The 21,544-nt window shown below is 35.2% G+C and overlaps 1 protein-coding gene across 3 annotated transcripts in view; it reads right to left on the reverse strand.

The window, feature by feature from the left end:
• Positions 1-1,058: 1,058 nt before the first annotated feature.
• Positions 1,059-21,544, reverse strand: part of LOC127878921 (von Willebrand factor A domain-containing protein 5A-like) — a 46,556-nt gene continuing 26,070 nt past the window's right edge. For 2 of the 3 annotated variants that reach the window (XM_052425481.1, XM_052425480.1), the window contains exons 13-22: positions 20,445-20,653; positions 20,073-20,102; positions 19,657-19,686; positions 16,589-16,621; positions 16,466-16,480; positions 15,741-15,773; positions 7,339-7,423; positions 3,104-3,172; positions 2,684-2,820; positions 1,059-2,034 (exon numbers count right to left, since the gene is read on the reverse strand). In XM_052425481.1, coding sequence (XP_052281441.1) covers positions 1,855-2,034; positions 2,684-2,820; positions 3,104-3,172; positions 7,339-7,423; positions 15,741-15,773; positions 16,466-16,480; positions 16,589-16,621; positions 19,657-19,686; positions 20,073-20,102; positions 20,445-20,653 — 821 coding nt within the window. In that variant the 3' untranslated portion in view covers positions 1,059-1,854. The remainder of the gene's footprint in view (positions 2,035-2,683; positions 2,821-3,103; positions 3,173-7,338; positions 7,424-15,740; positions 15,774-16,465; positions 16,481-16,588; positions 16,622-19,656; positions 19,687-20,072; positions 20,103-20,444; positions 20,654-21,544) is intronic. The other variant, XM_052425482.1, reaches the window with a different exon arrangement.

Here is a 21,544-nt window from a genome sequence, read left to right on the forward strand (position 1 = left end):
ACCTCCCCCCCCCCCACAAAAAATATCATCTAATAAATTACCACACCCCACATTATACCCTCCTCTCACCCCCCCCCCCCCCCTACCCCCCCCCCCCAAAAAAAAATAAATATTTTTTTAAACATCATCTAATAAATTACCACACCCCACATTATTTCCCCCTCTCACCCCCCCCCCCCCTACCCCCCAATTTTTTTTTCCTTTTTTATTTTTGAAAGATCGTCTAATAAATGACCACACCCCACATTATACCCCCTCTCAACCCCCCCCCCCCCAAAAAAAAAATTTTTTTTTTCCTTTTTCTATTTTTGAAAGATCGTCTAATAAATTGTTGACTTTAAACAATTTCCCCATGATGGCTTACGTTATACTGTCAAGCACTCGAATAGTCGAGCGCGCTGTCCTCTGACAGTTCTTGTTTTGGTACATGGACGCATTTGTTTTTTTCTGACAGAGCTTATGCCACAGTCATCAAAAATAATCTGTAATGCTTGTATCTATGCGTGTGTATTTGGGAGATTATAATGTCCTCCGTGCCAGATACTACATTATGTGTGGACCCGGAATGTGCCCGAGCACTCCTATCTTATTACCTTACTAGACTCACGAAAGTTGGGAAGCATTTCGAATTATAGCTGAAATTTCCAGCTATTTAATTCTTACTGAAAGTAATTCAAATGTGCCCACCTACCAAAATCACATGCGCCGGGCCATAGGACTGCCCGGTTAGCGCAGTGGTTGGTACGTGCGATTCTCACATCTGATTCAAACTTAGTTAAATATTGAGTGGATATCCTTCTTCAGGTAATCATCTGCCGTTATTTTACATGTTCCATTGGATTTATCAAAGCTAATCTCCAAACTGAACTTGTTTAAATGCTTTAAATGAACAGGAAAAGATTGCTAAGATTTTCAATTTTTTCAATTACATTTCGTTTCTTGAAACATAGTGATGTCATCAATATAATCATAAGTCACTATCACACACATTTCAAATAAATTTCTAAAATTATTGAACACATGATTGCCGAAAATTTAAGAACAACCAACAAAATAGATACATTTGTATAAATGCATTAACAGTAAATTGTGAATTTATTACAAATAATAAAGTAAATAAAACACGAGTATAAAGACAATAAAATTCATCACATTAAAGTTGAATGTTAGAAATAACAATTTGTATATAAAATAAAAATAACAGTACAAAATCATACAGGTTTCAAAAGTGATAAAACAACACAATTCGGTTAGTGAATATATAATAATATTATGCTTCTCAATAACTATAACTAACACATTTGACAAGCTAGTTGGGAGTAACATATGTGCTGATAAACTTACATTGTTCATAGAATATGCTTGACATATTCGTCCCTTACGGTCTTTAGGATTTAAAATTAAACAATAAATAATTGTTGCTATTATTTTATAACATCAGAATACACTAGAACCGTCACTTGTATGTCTGATATACCCCCTGCATGCCAATATGTCAGAGGTCAATGGCCGTAAAAAGATGCATGATAGCAAGTACCCTTTACCAAAGTACAATCAAATATAATTTTTTAGAAAATAACAATCAATAAGTACAGCTTAAGGACAGAAATACATGAAAAATATTAACTCCCTAATACAAATACAGTTTTTATTGTATAGTTTAAATTATTATTCCAATATTCAGTTACAACATCCAGTACTAGTACTACTCCTACTAAGTATTTTAACTCCAAATGTACATATGTGTACATAATTGCAAACAAGTTACTGTCCAACCAGAGTGATTAGCTTTTCAATCAATCCGTACATGTTACATTAGAGCTTTTGTATGACATTATTGTTCTTTCTCTGATTTCAAGCAGTCAGCATTTTTTCTGTGACCAGCTTTATCAGCTCCTCGACTGGTCTCTGCAGGCCCTGCTGGCCGAGCCACATGACTGCCTTGGTCTCAATCATCTCCCACTCATCCTGACGGTGCCCGTAGTGCTTCCTGAGCCAGGCAATCACGGCCAGCGTTACCAGAACTGTGCCGTCCTGAGAACACATAACACAGCCAATACACCAAGTCTCACAAGGGCCCGTATTCATCAAAGAATTCTTAGACGAAAGAATAAAGAATAAACTTTGAACCAAGAAAAATAGGTTCAGCTTTTAAATAGATTCAGGCTTCCATTGGTGAAAATGTCATTAACACAAATTTCTCTGTATAGAATTATGTAGATGTGGTTAATACCGATTTGACTTAACATTTAAGCAATTCTCCCATATTCCAATTTAAAGAATTTTCTTCATTCTTAGACAGAAGTCGTACAATTATTTGGTGAACAAGCCTTTTAAGGGCATTGTTGAGAACACTTAAGTCGTTAAAATTGTCAATTAATTATATAGATGTAACTTATTTGTATAACCAATTGCTAGTTGTCAAACAAAAACATTCAGTATTGTGTGATGTGAAACATGCATTGTAGCCATCTGGAAATGGCTCATTCATGTTTCAATTACTCTTCAAACTTAAGTAGCCCGTAAACTATGTGAAACTTGGCCTTTAATGCATAATCTTTTAATCATTATTGAGTATGTCCTTTTTTAATAATGTAATGCTTGCTGTACATTTCCATTTGAAACACTTGTTTAGAATCATAGTGACTATGATTCAATTTAAAGGTATATAAAAAAGACTTACAGCAACAATCTCCTTAGACTTAAGTTGCTCATTACTGATCTTAAGAAACCCAGTGAGCCGGGAAGAGACTGTCCAGTTGCCAGCCAACTCTTGCAACGTTATCACTTCCAGCATCATTTGATCAGATCCAACAGCAACTAGAAAACAACTAGCTTCAAGGATAATCAAACCAGGACTGTTTGTACTGGCTTAATGAGCTGTCTACCTATTAACATATAACCCGATTATAAATTAAAACAAGCTATATTTTGTCGGACTTGTGTGTTGTCTACACACCAACAAATACAGTTTGACCTAGCTTGGTTTTGCTCAGTGTTGAAAAGCATAATCAATCATTTGTTTACTATGGTAAAATAATACTCGTTCAACCAAAGGGCTAAAAATAAATATAGAGAATCATATAATTGAAAGTCTAGGTACCTTTTGAATTGGAGGACGTCTCATCCGCCATGACTGCATCCAGTGATTCATCACTGTCCTCCATTGGTGCTGGAAACATAAATCAAAATTGTACAAAATCAACATTTGGTTAATGCAGAGATGAAAACCCAATGTTTGTGGGTGTGAGTGCAGACTTGTTTCAGGAAAATGTTATGATGGACAGACAAACCAACTGACAACTACAAAATTATATTCGACCTTTTCTTTCAATGGCAAACTTTTTGGGCATTGCATAAACGGTAAATATCAAAAGTGCAATAAGGATGAATGTTGATACCATATTAAGTTAATTAAACAAGCATTCCATATATATTATAGGTAGAACTATACAATTCCTCAATAAATATCATGTCACAATGGTGAAATCCGGCTGCATTATACTATAATGTCCTATAATTGACACTGTAATACATCATTATTTAATTTAGTCCAGTGGGCCCACTTAATGTGACCTTGAAGGTACATAGTGAGATTGGCATGTGACACATGAAGGCATGATGTAGAAGATTTCAGGCAAGATATTGCAAAATATCAAGAAATGAGATAGTTAGAGATCAAACATAAAATGAAACTAACTTATGAATGAAATGACACTAAAAGCCCTTGTCTCCAACTTGTTTCCCAGTAATGGGACTGGTGATCTAATTATGGAAAATAGTCCACGGTATCCATTTTAGATTTGTGAAAGGTGAACAGGCCTGGAATTAAAAAACATGACCCTTTAGAGCAAGGTCACCTTCGTGAATTCAACAGTTAATGGGCAACATGTGAATACATGTAGTTTGTAGTATTGACGTTTGCTTCCGCACTTTGAAATACCATTTGAAAAAACAGGGGCTGTATTCCGCTCTTTTTGAGTTATGCTGACATTATGCAGAAGCTATCATATTTTGTTATGATTAAAATTAAAATTAATTTACAATAGGGAAGTAATTCTTCATCATAATAACAGGTTTGAAATCAAGCAGTAATTTGGCATGTCTATCAATGGTATCCTGATTATAAACCATATGCGCATGCAAAGGATTGTTTAACACTTAAACAGCCAGATCTTCAAACAGTACTGTACTTCCCATACAGGTAATATGGAAATGATGTGAATATGCCACTTGTTATTAAATTGCAGCCTTGTCAGATACTGTTTGAATGTTTCCTTCTAACTTCTGGTATATTAAGTCAGATATATTAACTCCTGACCTCTTTGTATGCACTCCATTGCACTTGAAGGGTCAATGCAGCAAGTTTTTCATAAGGAGTTGCTTCCTTTAAGGGCTTATAAGATGCCAATTCCTGCATGCAATGAACACATGTTAATAGTCAGATGTACCTAATAGTTTACTTGTAATAATGCTTTCTTCTAAATAGGAATAACTTAACTCCTAAAACATTAAATGAATATTAATCCTTGTTACAATCAATTATAAGTTCTTACTAGAGACAAGTTACCAATGGCCTATACATAACAATTCACAAACCCATCAACATCAGCCAATGTGCTGGTGGTAATACGATTTATACATAAAACCTGCACGATTTGACAAGCATTCAACTAAAAGTAGAAACAGCAACCAAATTTGTTGAATAAATTTTGTTTATGGATGGATGCAAATCCCTTGATATACGGCATAATCATAAAAAATAATGAAGTGTAGGTTAATTGTTTTTATGCATTGTAATTCTGCTCATTGATATCTATACACCCATGCAGTTTCATATTGAAATTTTGAAGTGTATCTGAGATTTAGCCTTGAAAAATGACATCATAAAAAAAACATAGGGCAATAACTATTAGTTAAGAAAGTGTAGTGTAATGGTTCTTTAGAATGGAACTTCTTCCCATTGTTTTGTACACACCCACGAAGTTTCATATTGAAATGTGTCATATCTGAAAAATTCATCATACACAAACAACAAAGGGCAATAACTCTTATTTAAGAAAGAGAAGGGTTATGGTTCTTAAGCATAGCAATTCTCACTAATATCAATACACCCATGAAGTTTCATGTTGAAGTATTGCATGGTATCTGATATATAGCCCTGAAAAGTTACTCCAAAAGGCCAAAAAGGCGCTCATCTGAGATACAAAGGAATTTACCTGTTCTGTGCAGCCAAAGATGTTATTAGAACAAATGTTCTGACCAAGATTAATGTAAGATTGAAATAAAAATGTAACTTTTGGAGTGTTAACAAGGTTAAACTATAGCCAAATAAAAATGCCCCGCCCCCTGGCGGCCATGCTTTTAAACAGACTGTGACCATTTTCGAACTTATCCAAAATATAAAGGTATCTTTTTATCTTTTTAAAGGTGAAGGGACCTATCTCAATACTTCAATAAAAAAAGATGGAGGGGTGGGGTGGAGAGGGGTGTATAGTGTTGGGGTGTGGTCATTAATTACATTATCTTCCAAAAAAAAATATAAAAAATGCAAAAACAAATTATTTTTTTTTTTTGGGGGGGGGGGGGGGGGGAGGATTCTTGGGTGGGATAGTTGGACAGTTTTTCAAAAATAAAATAATAAAAATAGATAGTTTTGTTTTTCAACCATGTTTCAAAAAAATATTATTTTTTTTTTGGGGGGGGGGGGGGGCTGGGGGGTTTAGTGTGAGGGTATGGTCATTTATAAGATGATCTTTTAAACAAAAAAAAATGAAAAAAAAATTACTTTTTGGGGGGGGGGGGAATTCGGGGGGGGGGGGGGGAGGCATGGGGGATGGTTTGGGTGGAGTCTATTGTAGTATGTCAGGTAAGAGTTGTTTTGTCAAAGTATCAATCAAATCTGATCATAAATAAAGAAGTCATGGCAATTTTAGCAAAATTTAGTTATTTGACATTGAGAGTCAAGGTCATTCAAAGGTCAAGGTAAAATTCAACTTGCCATATACAGTACCCTTATGATAGTATGAAAGTATTTGAAGTTTGAAAGCAATAGCCTTGATACTTTAGAAGTAAAGTGGATGTTAACACAAAATTTAACTATATATTCAAAGTTACTATGTCAAAAAAGGGTCATAATTCCGTCAAAATGACAACCAGAGTTATGCAACTTGTCCTGTACAGCCCCCGTATGATAGTTTGCGAGTGTTCCAAGTCTGAAAGCAATAGCTATGATACTTATGGAGTAAAATGGACCAAAAACACAAAACTTTACGAAATTTTCAATTTTCTAAGTATTAAGGGGCCATAATTCTGTCAAAATGCCAGTCAGAGTTACATAACTTTGCCTGCACAGTCCCCTTATGATAGTTAGTAAGTGTCCCAAGTATGAAAGCAATAGCTTTGATACGTTAGGAATAAAGTGGACCTAAACACAAAGCTTAACCAAATTTTCAATTTTCTAAGTATAAAAAGGGCACATAATTCTGTCAAAATGCATGCCAGAGTTATCTTACTTTGCCTGCCTAGTCCCCTCATGATAGTAAGTAAGTTTACCAAGTTTGAATGCAATAGCTTTGATACTTTTATGAGAAAAGTGGACCTAAACACAAAACTTAACCGGACGCCGACACAGACGCCGATGCCAAGGTGATGACAATAGCTCAATTTTTTTTTCAAAAAATAGATGAGCTAAAAATGTTCTGACCAATGTCAATAAAGACTGGTAAACCAATGTGACTTTTAGAGTATTAACAAGGTTTTACTATAGCCATATAAGATATCTAACGTAGTTTCTGAGATATAGTCCTTAAAAGTTGTGTGACAGACAGACTGATCGACAGACAACGACAATAGTAGATCCCTCAGCCTTTGGCGGAGGATCATAAAATAGTTAATTGATACAAAACAATTATTTGTCCTAATTATGGTTTATGTATTCTTTTTATTTCAAAATAAGATACCCGAAAATGCTATAACAAAATGGTAAAAATCGTGGCTAAAAACTTTCAACCACCATAGACACTGTTTATTCCTTTAATTTGGACCACACTTCTAGTCAACCCATGCAAAAATAGCAGAACAACCCTGCGACAGCATTGACCTCTCTCTCACAGCTTTGCTTCAAGGCCACACTTCTTTGCAACACAATCATGTTAGTGCAAATATGTTTTCAATTACAATGTAATTTTGATGACATCAGAATATAGCATTTGTAAATGAAAAATGTGTTGAACAAAGTTATGATTTTGAAAAATGTGTTCATGCCACTTAAACTGAACGTTTATAAAGCATCATGTTTTTCTTTCTAATTTGTGAATAAAACGTAAAAATGTTTACCTGATGAAGATGCTTGTTTCTTTGACCTTTTCAACAAACCACAGCCGAGCCCCTTCAAGGGTGAAGAAGATTTCTTCTGTTTTGACTGTTTTGGATAGACGTTCAAACAATCATACAACTTAACAAGAAATGTATGTCCATAGTTTCTGAATACAGTTATGCAATAATTAATATAATTATACTGCAATATAGTATTGTAAGAATGAGAAGAAATCAGCATCTGAGATAAATTACTGATATGCATCTTGGGCTGTACTGTAGGCAATAATTTCTTGTTTAAGTTTGACAGCTATATTCCACAATTGAAACGAAAACTCCATACATTTTGATGTAAGGGCATACTCTGCCATTTGCATAATTAGAAAATAGTTACACATTGTTTTATATTGCAGAAGAAAATTCCTTCTGGCAACAACGTTTTTTTCATCAATACCAATAAAAGAACCGAAATAATTCCATTGTGCAACTTAAAAAGTGAGTGAAAGTTTGGCCGAGACAATTTTGAGCAAGGGAAGCCCTAAATATTAACATTTTATAGATTTCCTCTCAAATACATGCTAATCCTCTAAATACCAACTTATGCATCTAGAACCCTCAAACGATTCGGATTGAACAGACATGATTGGGTAACCATATCATGGCCTTGTGACCTGTGGTCAACCTGTGGTCAAATGCATACCATGATTAACATAAAGCCCCAGAAGTATTACATGCTTTCAAACAAATCAAAATTACCAAATTTACCAAAAAAACGTAAACTTAAAGACTAAAATTTCTGACCAGATGTGATGTCATTAATGTTCATGATAACATTTCACCAAAATAACGTCCATGATTAGTTAATCATGAAAATGTGTCAATTACACAGCCCAAAATGTTATCAAACACATGTGAAAAACAAGACATATGTCCATGACACAGATGCCCTCACATTCCATTACTGCTTTCATTTTTGACCTTTGCCCTCTTGGTTTCACTTTGACCATTGTAGTATGCAGAGCTTTATACTTAATATAGTGTCTTATTATGGCTTATATTTGTGCTCATTTTTTGTTTCATCCATAAAATTATAAACAAATGCATTTCCACTGTGGTGTACAAACGGATGGACAACAAACACATTAGCAATAGATTAACATTCTTTGGTAATTTAAATGTTTGTTTTAAGAGATCAGATAAAGGACATAGAAATCGAACACACTAAACAAATTATGTAATACATTAAGATATATATTAACTTGGTGGTCCACCCTGAAACAAAAAAACATGAAGAATGATATCTTTAAGGTTTGACTGAGTGCTACCACCAAATATTTAATTGTGCCACATACTATAACAAACTTGTGATTATTGCAAAGATATGTGGTTCCAGAAAATATTCTTTCTTTGAATAATATTGAAGAAGTAAAATCCATTTGGCTACAATGTTTCCTTCATAAATAGTAAATACTAGGGATGCAAGAGGTTACCAAAATCATTAACTCGTAAACCTTTTGCTGTAACCAGTTAGTAACCGGTTAACCGAAACACCTTCTGTATTTAAAATGTTGAAGTATACGTAAACAATGTAATACCGCTCGTACCGGTACTCTCTATAGAAACGAAAGTAATTTGAGATCGCTTTCGTTGATAACATGTCTGTTTCTTAATAAAATGTATTGTTACATTTATTTTTAATAATTTTGTAAATGTTTGCTATATATTGTATTTATTTTTCCTGCGAAAAGAATATTAGTAAAAAATTAAAGAATTACACAATGTTCATTTTTACGTGTCATTAGCTTATTTTTGGTTGTGTCGCTTACATTACCTTTCGCGTCGTATTGCTAAAAAATGGTGTGTTTCTTGGTTTATTCCGTTTTAAATTTATTTTTAATGTTTACTTATTAAATTAGTTTAATCATTTGCTATCTTAAACAAGATTTCTTTGAGAAATACAATGCCCCCCAGTAAGCAAAATATGAAGTTGCTATGTAGTTTATCTGGGTTGCCACCCACCTGATGAAATAAAATTCCCTGACTTTTCACTGACTTGTCCCTGACCAAATCTTGGTTTTCACTGACTTATTTCAGGACATATTCAGCCTCCTCCTCCCGATACAGCTGACCAAATCCACCCATTTAATGTTTCTTTTATTCTTTAACATATAATATTTAACAACGTACAAAGCAGTACTACTTGTACACTAATCTATGCATGATGCAAGGCTATGTAGTAAATAATAGTAGTAGTAGTAGTAGTAGTAGTAGTAGTAGTAGTAGTAGTAGTAGTAGTAGTAGTAGTAGTAGTAGTAGTAGTAGTAGCAGCAGCAGCAGTAGTAGTAGTAGTAGTAGTAGTAGCAGTAGAAGTAGTAATAGCAGTAGTAGTAGTAGCAGTAGCAGTAGCAGTAGTAGAGTAGTAGTAGTAGTAGTAGTAGAAGTAGTATAAGTAGTAGTAGTAGTAGTAGTAGTAGTAGTAGTAGTAGCAGTAGTAGTAGTAGTAGTAGTAGTAGTAGCAGCAGCAGCAGCAGCAGCAGCAGCTGCAGTAGCAGCAGCAGCAGCAGCAGCAGCAGCAGTATTAGTAGTAGTAGTAGTAGTAGTAGTAGTAGTAGTAGTAGTATCCATTACAAAAATGCAGTTAGCCTTTGCATTTGGTAAAATTTAAATATATTACAAGGGAGGCAAATGCAGTAACAATAAATTTAAACTTATTGCATTTGTTTCCCCTGTATATAACAAAGATATAATAGTGTATTACCTCCCCTGTCCTGCTTATATTTATATTAATCAACAAAATTAAACATTAATACAATATTTAATATACAAAATATACAAAAAATCTCATATTCTGATAATATTTTTACTGATCCACTGTATTTTACTAAAAGGATGATGTTTCATTGGACTGATAATTATAGATTTAGGATTACAGACCAGTTGCTTCAGTAATATTGTTCAGAGTGTGCCCTGTATGCATTCTTGAGTTATCATTCAAAAACCATTTTACGATTTCGAGTCACCGTGACCTTGACCTTTGACCTAGTGACCTCAAAATCAATAGGGGTCATCTGCGAGTCATGATCAATGTACCTATGAAGTTTCATGATCCTAGGCCCAAGCGTTCTTGAGTTATCATCCGGAAACCACCTGGTGGACCGACAGACCGACCGACATGTGCAAAGCAATATACCCCCTACCCCCTCTTCTTCGAAGGGGGGCATAATAAAACTTGCCTCAGACGGTAGTGGTGGCATCGTGGATGACGAAAATTACTGACAATTATTTTAATTTCTGATAGAACAAATATGACGTTAACTCGACAAGATTTTAATTAAAAATGCTATAATTGATTAAACTGTTACTTATAAATACTTTATTTGCGGGCAAACAGTGCTGGATATTGGTTAACAAAACATAAAAATAAGCCATCCAATGTCTCACCTGAATTTTATCGAGAGTTCGATAAACGTGTCAAAAGCCCCTACTCCCCGCAGTTCGCTAGTTAAATGTTCGCGAGTTAAACAAAACAACAGTGCCAATTATCAAAACATACCCCCTGTTTGTAGCCACAAAGGTACTGATTTATTGCTTTATTGCAATGTTTGTTGACACGTTATTTACTACTGTCGATGGTGCGGCATGTTGTTCATACTAGTCGCCAGCGCAAATTGGCAGTATGTCGCATGCAAAACGTAAAATCGTACAAATTGTATTATAGAGAAAAAAATATTCCAAGAAAATAGCATACTAATTTTTTTTCCTGTTAACCTTTTCCCGAAAATGTAACTGGTTAATTGGTCATTTCGGTAGGTTAACCGGTTAACCTCTTGCATCCCTAATAAATACCCATTAAAAACAAATAATCAAAATTGTGCAACATAAAAAGTAAGTTAACTTTTGGCCATGACAATTTGGAGCAAGGGAAGCCCTGAATATTAACATATTGAATTCCACTCCACATGCTTATCCTACTTATCCTTATTCCAACTTATGCATCTTTTACCCTCAAACGATTCGGACTGAATAGACATGATTGGGGAACCAAACAATACAGACAGAAATTGACATGATTGGGGAACCAAACAATACGGACTGAATAGACATGATTGGGGAACCAGATCTAGTACCCTCAAATGATACGGACTGAATAGACATGATTGGGGAACCAAATGATACGGACTGAATAGACATGATTGTGGAACCAGATCTAGTACCTTCAAACGATATGGACTAAATAGACATGATTAGGGAAATAAACAATACGGACTGAATAGACATGATTGGGGAACCAAACAATACAGACTGAATAGACATGATTGGGGAACCAGATCTATTACAATCAAATGATTCAAACTGAATAGACATGAATGGGAAACCAAACGGTACGGACTGATTGGGGAACCAGATCATGGCCTTGTGACCTGTGGTCAACCTGTGGTCAAATGCAATCCATGAGTAGCTCAGCACGGTGAGAGAAAACATGTACATAAACCTGACACAAGTTGTCAGTTCAAACCGCATTTAGTAAAAAAAAGTTCATTAATGTATTTATACATAAGCATGTGGCAGTAAAATAACTCATTTCCTGGTCACGTTAAAAGTTTTTACGACATATAACTTAAAGCCACAGAGGTAATAACGTGCTTTCAAACAACAATTTACCAAAAACGTTAACTAAAAGTTCTGACCTGATGTGATGTCATTAATGCTCATGATAACATTTCACCAAAATAATGTATGTCCATGATTAGCTAATCAAGACAAGAAACTGTCGGAGACGGGTGATGCTCCCCAAAGGTTTTTTTGTCACAATATTGCACTATATATTCAGATAAAAGGAAACGTCTGATAAAAGGAAACGTCTTGAGGGGCATAACTTTGGACAAAATAATACGATGGATGGTTTAGCAACTTAAAAATTTCAAAGGGCCATAACTCTCTAAATAAATCATCTAACCAGAACCCACAAATAACATGCGCATCTCCTCAAGGTAGTTAAGCTTCCCATAAAGCTTCATTGAATTCCAGTCAGTAGTTGGGGAGAAATAGCCCGGACAAGAATTGCACTATATGTACAGTTTATAGAAAATTTCAAAGGGCCATAACTCTTTTAAAAATCATCCAACCATAACCGGCTGATAATATGCACATCTCCTGTTGGTAGTGAAGCTTCCCATAAAGTTTCATTGAATTCCCATAATAAGTTGCTGAGAAATAGCTCGGACAAGAATTGCACTATATGTACAATTTAAAATTTCAAAGGGCCATAACTCTGTGAAATATCATCCGACGAGAACTGGCTGATAATATGCCCATGTCCTCTTGGTAGTGTAGCTTCCCATAAAGCTTCATTGAATTCTGGTCATTAGTTGCTGAGAAATAGCCCGGACAAGAATTGCACTATATGTACAGTTAATGGAAAATTTCAAAGGGCCATAACTCTGTGAAAAATCATCCGACCAGAACCGGCTGATAATATGCACATCTCCTTTTGGTAGTGAAGCTTCCATAAAGTTTAATTGAATTCCGGTCATTAATTGCTGAGAAATAGCCCAGACAAGAATTGCACTATATGTACAGTTAATGGAAAATTTCAAAGGGCCATAACTCTGTGAAAAATCATCCGACCAGAACCGGCTGATAATATGCACATGTCCTCTTGGTAGTGAAGCTTCCCATAAAGTTTCATTGAATTCCGGTCATTATTTGCTGAGAAATAGCCCGGACAAGAATTGCACTATATGTACTTTTAATCGAAAATTTCAAAGGTCCATAACTCTATAAAAAATCATCCGACCAGAACCGGCTGATAATATGCACATCTCCTTTTGGTAGTGAAGCTTCCCATAAAGTTTCATTGAATTCCAGTCATTAGTTGCTCAGAAATAGCCCGGACAAAAATTGTGCACGGACGGACGCACACACACACACACGCACGGACAGACGAAGCGGCGACTATATGCTACACCCAAAATAAATTTTGGGGGAGCATAAAAATGTTATCAATTACACAGCCCAAAATGTCACCAAACACATGTGTAAAACGAGACATGCCCAGGACACAGATGCCCTCACATTCCACTACTGCTTTCATTTTTTACCTTTGACATCTAGGTTTCACCTTGACCTTTGAAGTATGAAGAGCGTTATATGTTACAAATTGCCTTATTATGGCTTACATTTGTGATTATTTTTTTAAATCCATCAATATATATCTAAGTTATTGCTGAGACAGGAAATGTTTTATTTACCCTTTGACCTCTACATGTAAGTGTTACTTTGACCTTTGATGTACAGGTATATGTTTTACATGAAACCAGTGGTATTATTTGAAATTCAAAATAAGTTAATACTCAGTGTTGTATCCAGTAAGGATCATAGTGAACAGAGTGAGGATTAGTCAGTGTCAGTATCAAAATATGGAAAAATGTATGGCTGACAAACTAGGCATATAATGTGATGTGAACAAATAAATTTCAAAACAAGAGGGCCATGATGGCCCTGAATCGCTCACCTGACTCATTAAGATCAGATGAAAACTATGACCTCTATTGTCTACACAATGTTTTTCTATAATTTGACCTAGTGACCTAGTTCCTGACTCTAGATGACCCAAATACAATCCCAATCCAGATTTCATCAAGATAAACATTCTGACCACAGTTCATAAATATTGGATGAAAACTGTGACCTCTATTGTCAACACAAGGTTTTTCTATTTATTTGACCTAGATTTTTACCCCAGATGACCCAAATACAATCCCACCCAGATTTGATTTCATCAAGAATTCTGACCAAATTTCATAAAGGTTGGATGAAAACTGTGATCTCTAATGTCTACACAAGGTTTTTCTATTATTTGACCTAGTGACCTAGTTTTTGACCCCAGATGACCCAAATAAAATCCCAACCCAGATTTCATCAAGATAAACATTCTGACCAAATTTCATAAAGATTGGATGAAAACTGTGACCTCTATTGTCTACAGAAGGTTGTTCTATTATTTGACCTAGTGACCTTGTTTTTGACCCCAGATGACCCAAATACAATCCAAAACCGGATTTCATCAAGATAAACATTTTGACCAAATTTCATCAAGATTGGATGCAAACTGTGACCTCTACTGTCTACACAAACAAATTGTTGACGGACGGACGCACGGACACACGCAGGCACGCACAACGGACGCCGGACATCACACGATCACATAAGCTCACCGTGTCACTTCATGACAGGTGACCTAAAAATATGTGTCGGAGATAAACATGAACAGTTGTGGTTAAAATCCCATAGAAACAAGGGCTGTTTGTAAAACATGCATGCCCCCCTATATGGGCTATAAGTTGTAGTAGCAGCCATTGTGTGAATACGTTTTTTGTCACTGTGAATGGTGGTGGTGGTGGTGGTGGTGGTGGTGGTGGTGGTGGTGGTGTAGTAGTAGTAGTAGTAGTAGTAGTAGTAGTAGTAGTAGTAGTAATAGTAGTAGTAATAGTAGAAGTAGTAGTAGTAGTAGTAATAGTAGCAGTAGCAGTAGCAGAAGCAGTAGCAGCATTACAAGACCAATACTTAAGAATGATCAAATGGGAAAAGGTAACCTAGCACTGGCAGTAAATATGGGGCTCATTTACAGGTCAGATTTGGAATCTCTGCTGTAAAATGAGATTTTGAATGAATTAAAGGGAGGCAAATCTGTAATAAAAAGAACATGCATAAACCGTAGTTGTTTCCCTTGTTTGAATCATGCTTAATCCTTACAAGTTTGGAAAGAATTGGATGAAAAATTTGGACTTTATTGCATAAACACCATTTTCTCAATTCAAGGGGAGGTAATTCTGTACTTCATGGACCAATAATGCTCATTTTTTTGTAGGGTTCGTGTCCTCATTGATATAAAGACACTGTGCAAATTTGGAAAGGATCGGACAAAAAATGTGGAAGATTTTTTAAAGTTTTCACAAAATAGGCAAAAACGAATAAACATGCAAAGTTCAACGAGCTCCTGCGGCCATGTTTTTTGACGAATCAAATTTCTTTGAACAACTTTTTCAGGGGAGCCTTCAAAGGTCATCCCTGTGAAATTTTTTGAAAATCTGATGAGCGGTTTCAGACAAGAAGATTTTTTAAGGTTTTTACCATATATGGTCATGGCGGCCATCTTGGTTATGTGATCAAATTTTTTTTAACAATTATTTTGTCCCATGACCTAGGGATGCTCCACATGAAATTTAGTTGAAATTGGTTCAATGGTTTAGTAGAAGAAGATGTTTACAAATTGTTTACAGACAGACAGACGGACGGACGGACGGACAGACGCCGGACGCTGAGTGATCACAATAGCTCACCTCGAGCTATCGCTCAGGTGAGCTAAAAATTCAAAATTCTTTATCAATGATGTTTCTATATGGATAGAATAGTACACTTACCATCATTCTAGGAGCAGAACACATTGCCATCGCCTAAAATCCACAATATAAACGTAAAATTGAGTTCATTTTCCTGAAACATTCGTTAGATATTTATTAAAACTACTTCAAATTACATACAACTGCAGCAGACATCAATTTCTGTTTAAGTTTAAAAAAACGCTAAAATAGTCCTAAACAATTATAATAAAACAAACAGACACATTGAGCATACAGCAAATTGCTATTTAGGTTCGTGTACAGGGAACAATTGATCATTTTTATGGAGCAAACACCATAATTTACCCCATAAACTATCCGTAAATCTTTCACATGTCTTATGCAAGCCAATTATGCACACACAGCTGATAAGCGCGTGTGTGTTTTGATTGGTTGTAGGCTGAATGCAAAAACATTAAGATAAGATTTTACATGCGCTTGTCAATTTTCAAGGGTTGCAGCGGCATGACCAGAAAAACAAGGGTCATTGCGAATTAGATTTTGAAGTCCAGGCACACAGGGCCACTGTGCTAAAACTGAGGAAATGCCTGATATTATATATGTATATATTTACACATGCATTTCCACATTGGCATTAAATCAAACAGATGAACAACAAACGTATAAGCAATAGATTAATGTTCTTCAAGCTAATTGAAATTTTTGTTTGAATGATCAGATAAAGAACATAAAAATTGAACACAATCAACAACGTATGTAATACATTAAGATATATATAAACTTACCACTGGTGGTCCACCCTGAAACGAAAAACATTTAGAATGTTAACATGGCTTATAATGTGATGTGAAAAAAAATCAAATTTCTTTATCAATGATGTTTCCATATTGATAGAATAGCATACCAACCATCAATGGAGAAGCAGAACGCAGTTTCATTGCCTAAAATCCAAAATATAAAAGTAACATTGAGAACACTTTCCTGAAACATTGAACAGATATTAATTTACACAATTCTTTACATACATATAGCATCTTGTTCCTCTGCAAAACAATAGGTCAACCCATAGTCAAGAGCACTATCCAATTATCTAAAATTCCATTTTTGCAAGACAAACAAGAAATGTGTTTGTCAGAAACACTATGTCCCCTACTGCCCCGCTTTGAAGCTATATATTTGACCTTTGACCTTGAAGGATGACCATGACCTTGACCTTTCACCACTCAAAATGTGCAGCTCCATGAGATACACATGCATGCCAAATATCAAGTTGCTATCTTCAAAATTGCAAAAGTTATGGCAAATGTTAAAGTTTGACGCAAACAAACACACAAACCAACAGACAGGGCAAAAACAATAAACGGTATGTCCCCCACTATAGTGGTGGGGGACATATAAATATACTCAGGCCATGGTGCTCATGATTTATTTCTTATTTGACTGTGAATCCTGACTTTGGACTTTGATTGAGTGTCAAAGTATAACACACAAACATGCTGATCACTCCTGCAAATTTATTTGAAAATCCCTCTATGCAGGACAAAGATATACTCATTAGAAGATGCTGAGTGCAGATCTATTATAATCTATATTTTACCTTTAATTGTTAATGTAAAATTAAACATACCGGTATTTACATATTTTTGTGCATGACACTTTTTGACTCTGACATCATGCTGTTCACGTTTGCAAATGTATTTTTAAAAAGTTTGTCAATACTCAATGCAACCTCCAGACCAAATATTAGAGATTCAGTGCTGAAATTTGACCATAAAGTATGGGTTTGTTTCTGGCAAACTGATTTTTAAATTCATTTATGCAGGTAAAAGTTAAACTACGCAGCAAATGTTGATTTGAATAATTTGACCTTTGACCATGTATTGTGACCTAAGGACCTGGTTCATGCCTTTAATGGTTATACAGTAATTACTCTAAGCTTTGGGACACTTTCAAATATTAAAAAAAAATTGTGTCCGAAGATTAATAGACATAAAATATTTGCAAAAATATAGGTGTCCACAAACATGTGTTTACAAATTTAGATACCCTTTTAATCATATACATGTACAGATATATTATGTGTACAGCGTTAATTGTTTTAAACAAATAACACCACTTGTTTTCAATATACAATGCATTATAGTATAAATTACTTTGATGCATGTGTCACTTTAATCTGATGGGTGAAACAAGTGTCTTTTACCGTTATACATAGTTATCTACCCAATAATAAATGGTCCATTGCCCTAAGGCATTTGTCTGCAAGGTTTTATGACCTTAATCCGGTTGTAAAAACGCATGACCGAAGTGTATACAGATAAGCGCAACAGGGCAGAATTTGTGTTAAATAATTTTGTATAATAAACTGTCCTAAAATACAGTTATTAATTTTTTATGAAAACCTGTGCGTCAGAAAATTCAGAGTCGCAAAAAATAATTATTTTGTATTATATAGTGTCCTAAAATTTAGAGCAATTACGGTATAGAGGGGTTAAAAACACAATTTGGGGATTATATATTTCAACTACGTAAGTTTGAGTGAGATGATCCATAAATTTAATTGATGCATGTTGCATTTAATGTAACTTTTTTTTGCATTTGATAGAAAAACAAATTACTGTAGGTTTTTACTAGGGATGGCAACGAATACCGATTTTGGTATTCGAATATTCGGTCATCCTTCCGAACGAATATTCGGATATTCAGTCAACATCTGTTGGAAAAAAGTCAACTTTGTTTACCGTACCATTACTCCAAGAATTCTACTTTCGTTTTTACCGGAAGTGCACCGGAAGTGACTAAATATTGACACAGCATTGCCGTCGATAATTCGAAGCTGATTTTGTTGATTACTTTTTATTGTTAAAATTAAATGACACAAACTGTTTTTAAACTATTTATATTGTACATCAACAATAGAACGAGAAACATAATATTACATGACGACAAAATAATAACATGACAAAACAGAACTTAAACGAATCATGTACATAGCCACAACACACTTTGAACCTGTTTAACAGACTAAACAGTCAGTCTTTTAAAGTTGCCACGTTTAAAAGTCATTTGGATCGGCGACTTATTATCGGATGATGTCGTGAAATACTTCCAAGCAGCGGAAGGCGTAGGTGGCATTTTGCTTGGACAGAGATTTACTTTATGCGTGTAGCAATTATAATATTTTCAATTAAATGAGGGCGAACTACCAAAAACATTTCTTTAAGTATAATACCTGATTGAATATTGAGTAATTAATTAAAGTTTGGACCATACGATACGCAAATACTCGTTAGAGGTTGATTAAATTATTTTCTAAAAGCTTTTTTGATTGGACAACGTGATTATAACCATACGATCTCTTTGTTTTTCACACCAAGTCGGCACTTCCTTCACTCATTTAATCTTGGATCATTTTAAATGTAATTCGAGTTATAAGATCAAGACGGGTCGGTGGTTTAATTGCCATACGGTCTTATTCGTTTTTTACACCAAGTTGGCTTTTCCTTTACTCATTTAATCTTTGATAATTTTAAATGTATTTCGAGTCATTGGATCAAGTGCAGGTCGGTGTTTTGATTGCCGACGCGATTTGCACCTATCATAATTTTGACACAAAGTGTCTGTCTTTGTTAGGCAATTAGCGGGATTTATGACCGGTATACTGTCATCACCATAGCGACGCACTATCGCGCGTAGCAGGAATAAACATTATGACACGAGGAACAACTTGTTTTAACAATGTTTGAAGCAAATTTTACGAATACAAAGTCTTTGAAATTACTCGATTTTTTTTCTTCCGAATATTCGATTCGGAAAACTGTATCCGAATATTCGGTCCGGGACCGAATATTCGGATATTCGGATATTCGTTGACATCCCTAGTTTTTACATAATTGATACTGGAGTTAAATTAAATATGTGTATATATCTTTAACAAATACATCATATAAAAACATATATATATATATATACATACACGTAAAGCACCTCCGCACAGCATGATTCCCTGAAATACACAAATGTTCTTAAAAAAGTAAATAGCAAAGTAACAAGTAAGTCATACCATTTTTTATTGTTTTATTTTATAGCATGGCCGGACAGGCACACGTACATGGATGGACTGAGATTGATTTTTGAAATGCTTGAAACAGGAAATCACTATGCTTTATACATTTTATTTATATTTTGTACGTCTATAAATAACCTGTTTGAAAGTGATGGACTAGCAACAAAGCTATGGACAGATCATGTCACATCCTATTGTGTATTCGAACTATTTAGCATCAGGGCAGCAAATACACATATGGGAAAGTGATGGAAACAATTTACCATAAGTCACACATCAAATGGATCTATCATTTGTCTAATAGAAATACAGCCAGCAATACTTACAGAATCACATAAGGCAGACTGACCCATGCTCTGGAAAACACAACAATACAAAATATGAAAATAATGGCAAAATTGTCTAACCGAACATATATGCTATGCTACTGTTTAATCCATTCCCAATCAGAAGCAAAGTGAAAATGGCTATGTGCAAATGTCATAAAACCACAACAGCCTGCGGGTAACTCGCAGTCTGTTCAGGTTTTATGCTGTTTGCTGCTCATCAGTATATAAGGGTTGGAAATTAAGCCTTTAAAGCTTGAGTCTTGTAAAAAAAAAAGGTCTTTATTAAATTTGAATTTCTGAGGGGCTACACATGCGTCAAAATATGTATATACGTGGTAAAGGGTTGAATAAACATCTGTACCCACTTACTTCATTAAATCCCTTGACGAATTCCTCACTAACGGTGGGTATAGGGCAGGACCTTTGTTCAAGTTTACCCTGAACTTTCTCACCCTCAGTGTCAACAGCAACAAACGATGTAAATTTAGATATAATGTTTCCATGACGACTAACATCAACAATCTGTTTGCGCAGGTCTTTGACCTGATTGGTCTTGTCACTCTGAAGCTGCCAGTCAGCTGATGTGATGAGAGACAAAAATACATGTACAACAAATGTTGGTATTTACACATATGGTCTGTAACTGACCACAAATATATGCTCAGGGAAAAAAAGATTGTTCATGGAATTAATGTTAGTAAGATGGAAATGTCAGAGTTTCTTTATAAATAAAACTGATGGATGCTCCCCAATGATGCTTTGTCGATATATGGGTTAATTGTGTGGAAAAAAGTGAGACCTTGAGAAAATCTAATATTAGCCTCAGTGACCTTGACCTTGACCCCAGTGACCTCAAACCTCATCAAAAGGTAGAGGTCCGTGCAAGGTACCTACATGCCAAATATATAAGAGATCGGTCAAATATTAAAGGCTCTATGAGAAACTGTAACCAAAGTGTGACCTTGAGAAAATCTATTATTAGCCTTGGTGCCCTTGACCCCAGTGACTACAAATCTCATCAAAAGGTAGAGGTCCATGCAAGGTACCTATATGCCAAATATGAAAGAGATCGGTAAAGTATTGAAGGTGCTATGAGAAACTGTAACAAAAGTTTGACGGAAAAATCTATTATTAGCCTTGGTGACCTTGACCTTGACCCCAGTGACCTCAAACGTCATCAAAAGGTAGAGGCCCAGGCAAGGTATCTACATGGAAAATATGAAAGAGATCGGTAAAGTATTGAAGGTGCTATGAGAAACTATAACAAAAGTCTATTATTAGCCTTGGTGACCTTGACCCCAGTGACCTCAAATGTCATCAAAAGGTAGAGGTCCATGCAAGGTACCTACATGCCAAATATTAAAGAGATCGGTAAAGTATTGAAGGTGCTATGAGGAACTGTCACAAAAGTCTATTATTAGCCTTGGTGACCTTGACCTTGACCCCAGTGACCTCAAACGTCATCAAAA

Source organism: Dreissena polymorpha, chromosome 4 (assembly GCF_020536995.1).
Source record: "Dreissena polymorpha isolate Duluth1 chromosome 4, UMN_Dpol_1.0, whole genome shotgun sequence".
NCBI classification, from domain to species: domain Eukaryota; kingdom Metazoa; phylum Mollusca; class Bivalvia; order Myida; family Dreissenidae; genus Dreissena; species Dreissena polymorpha.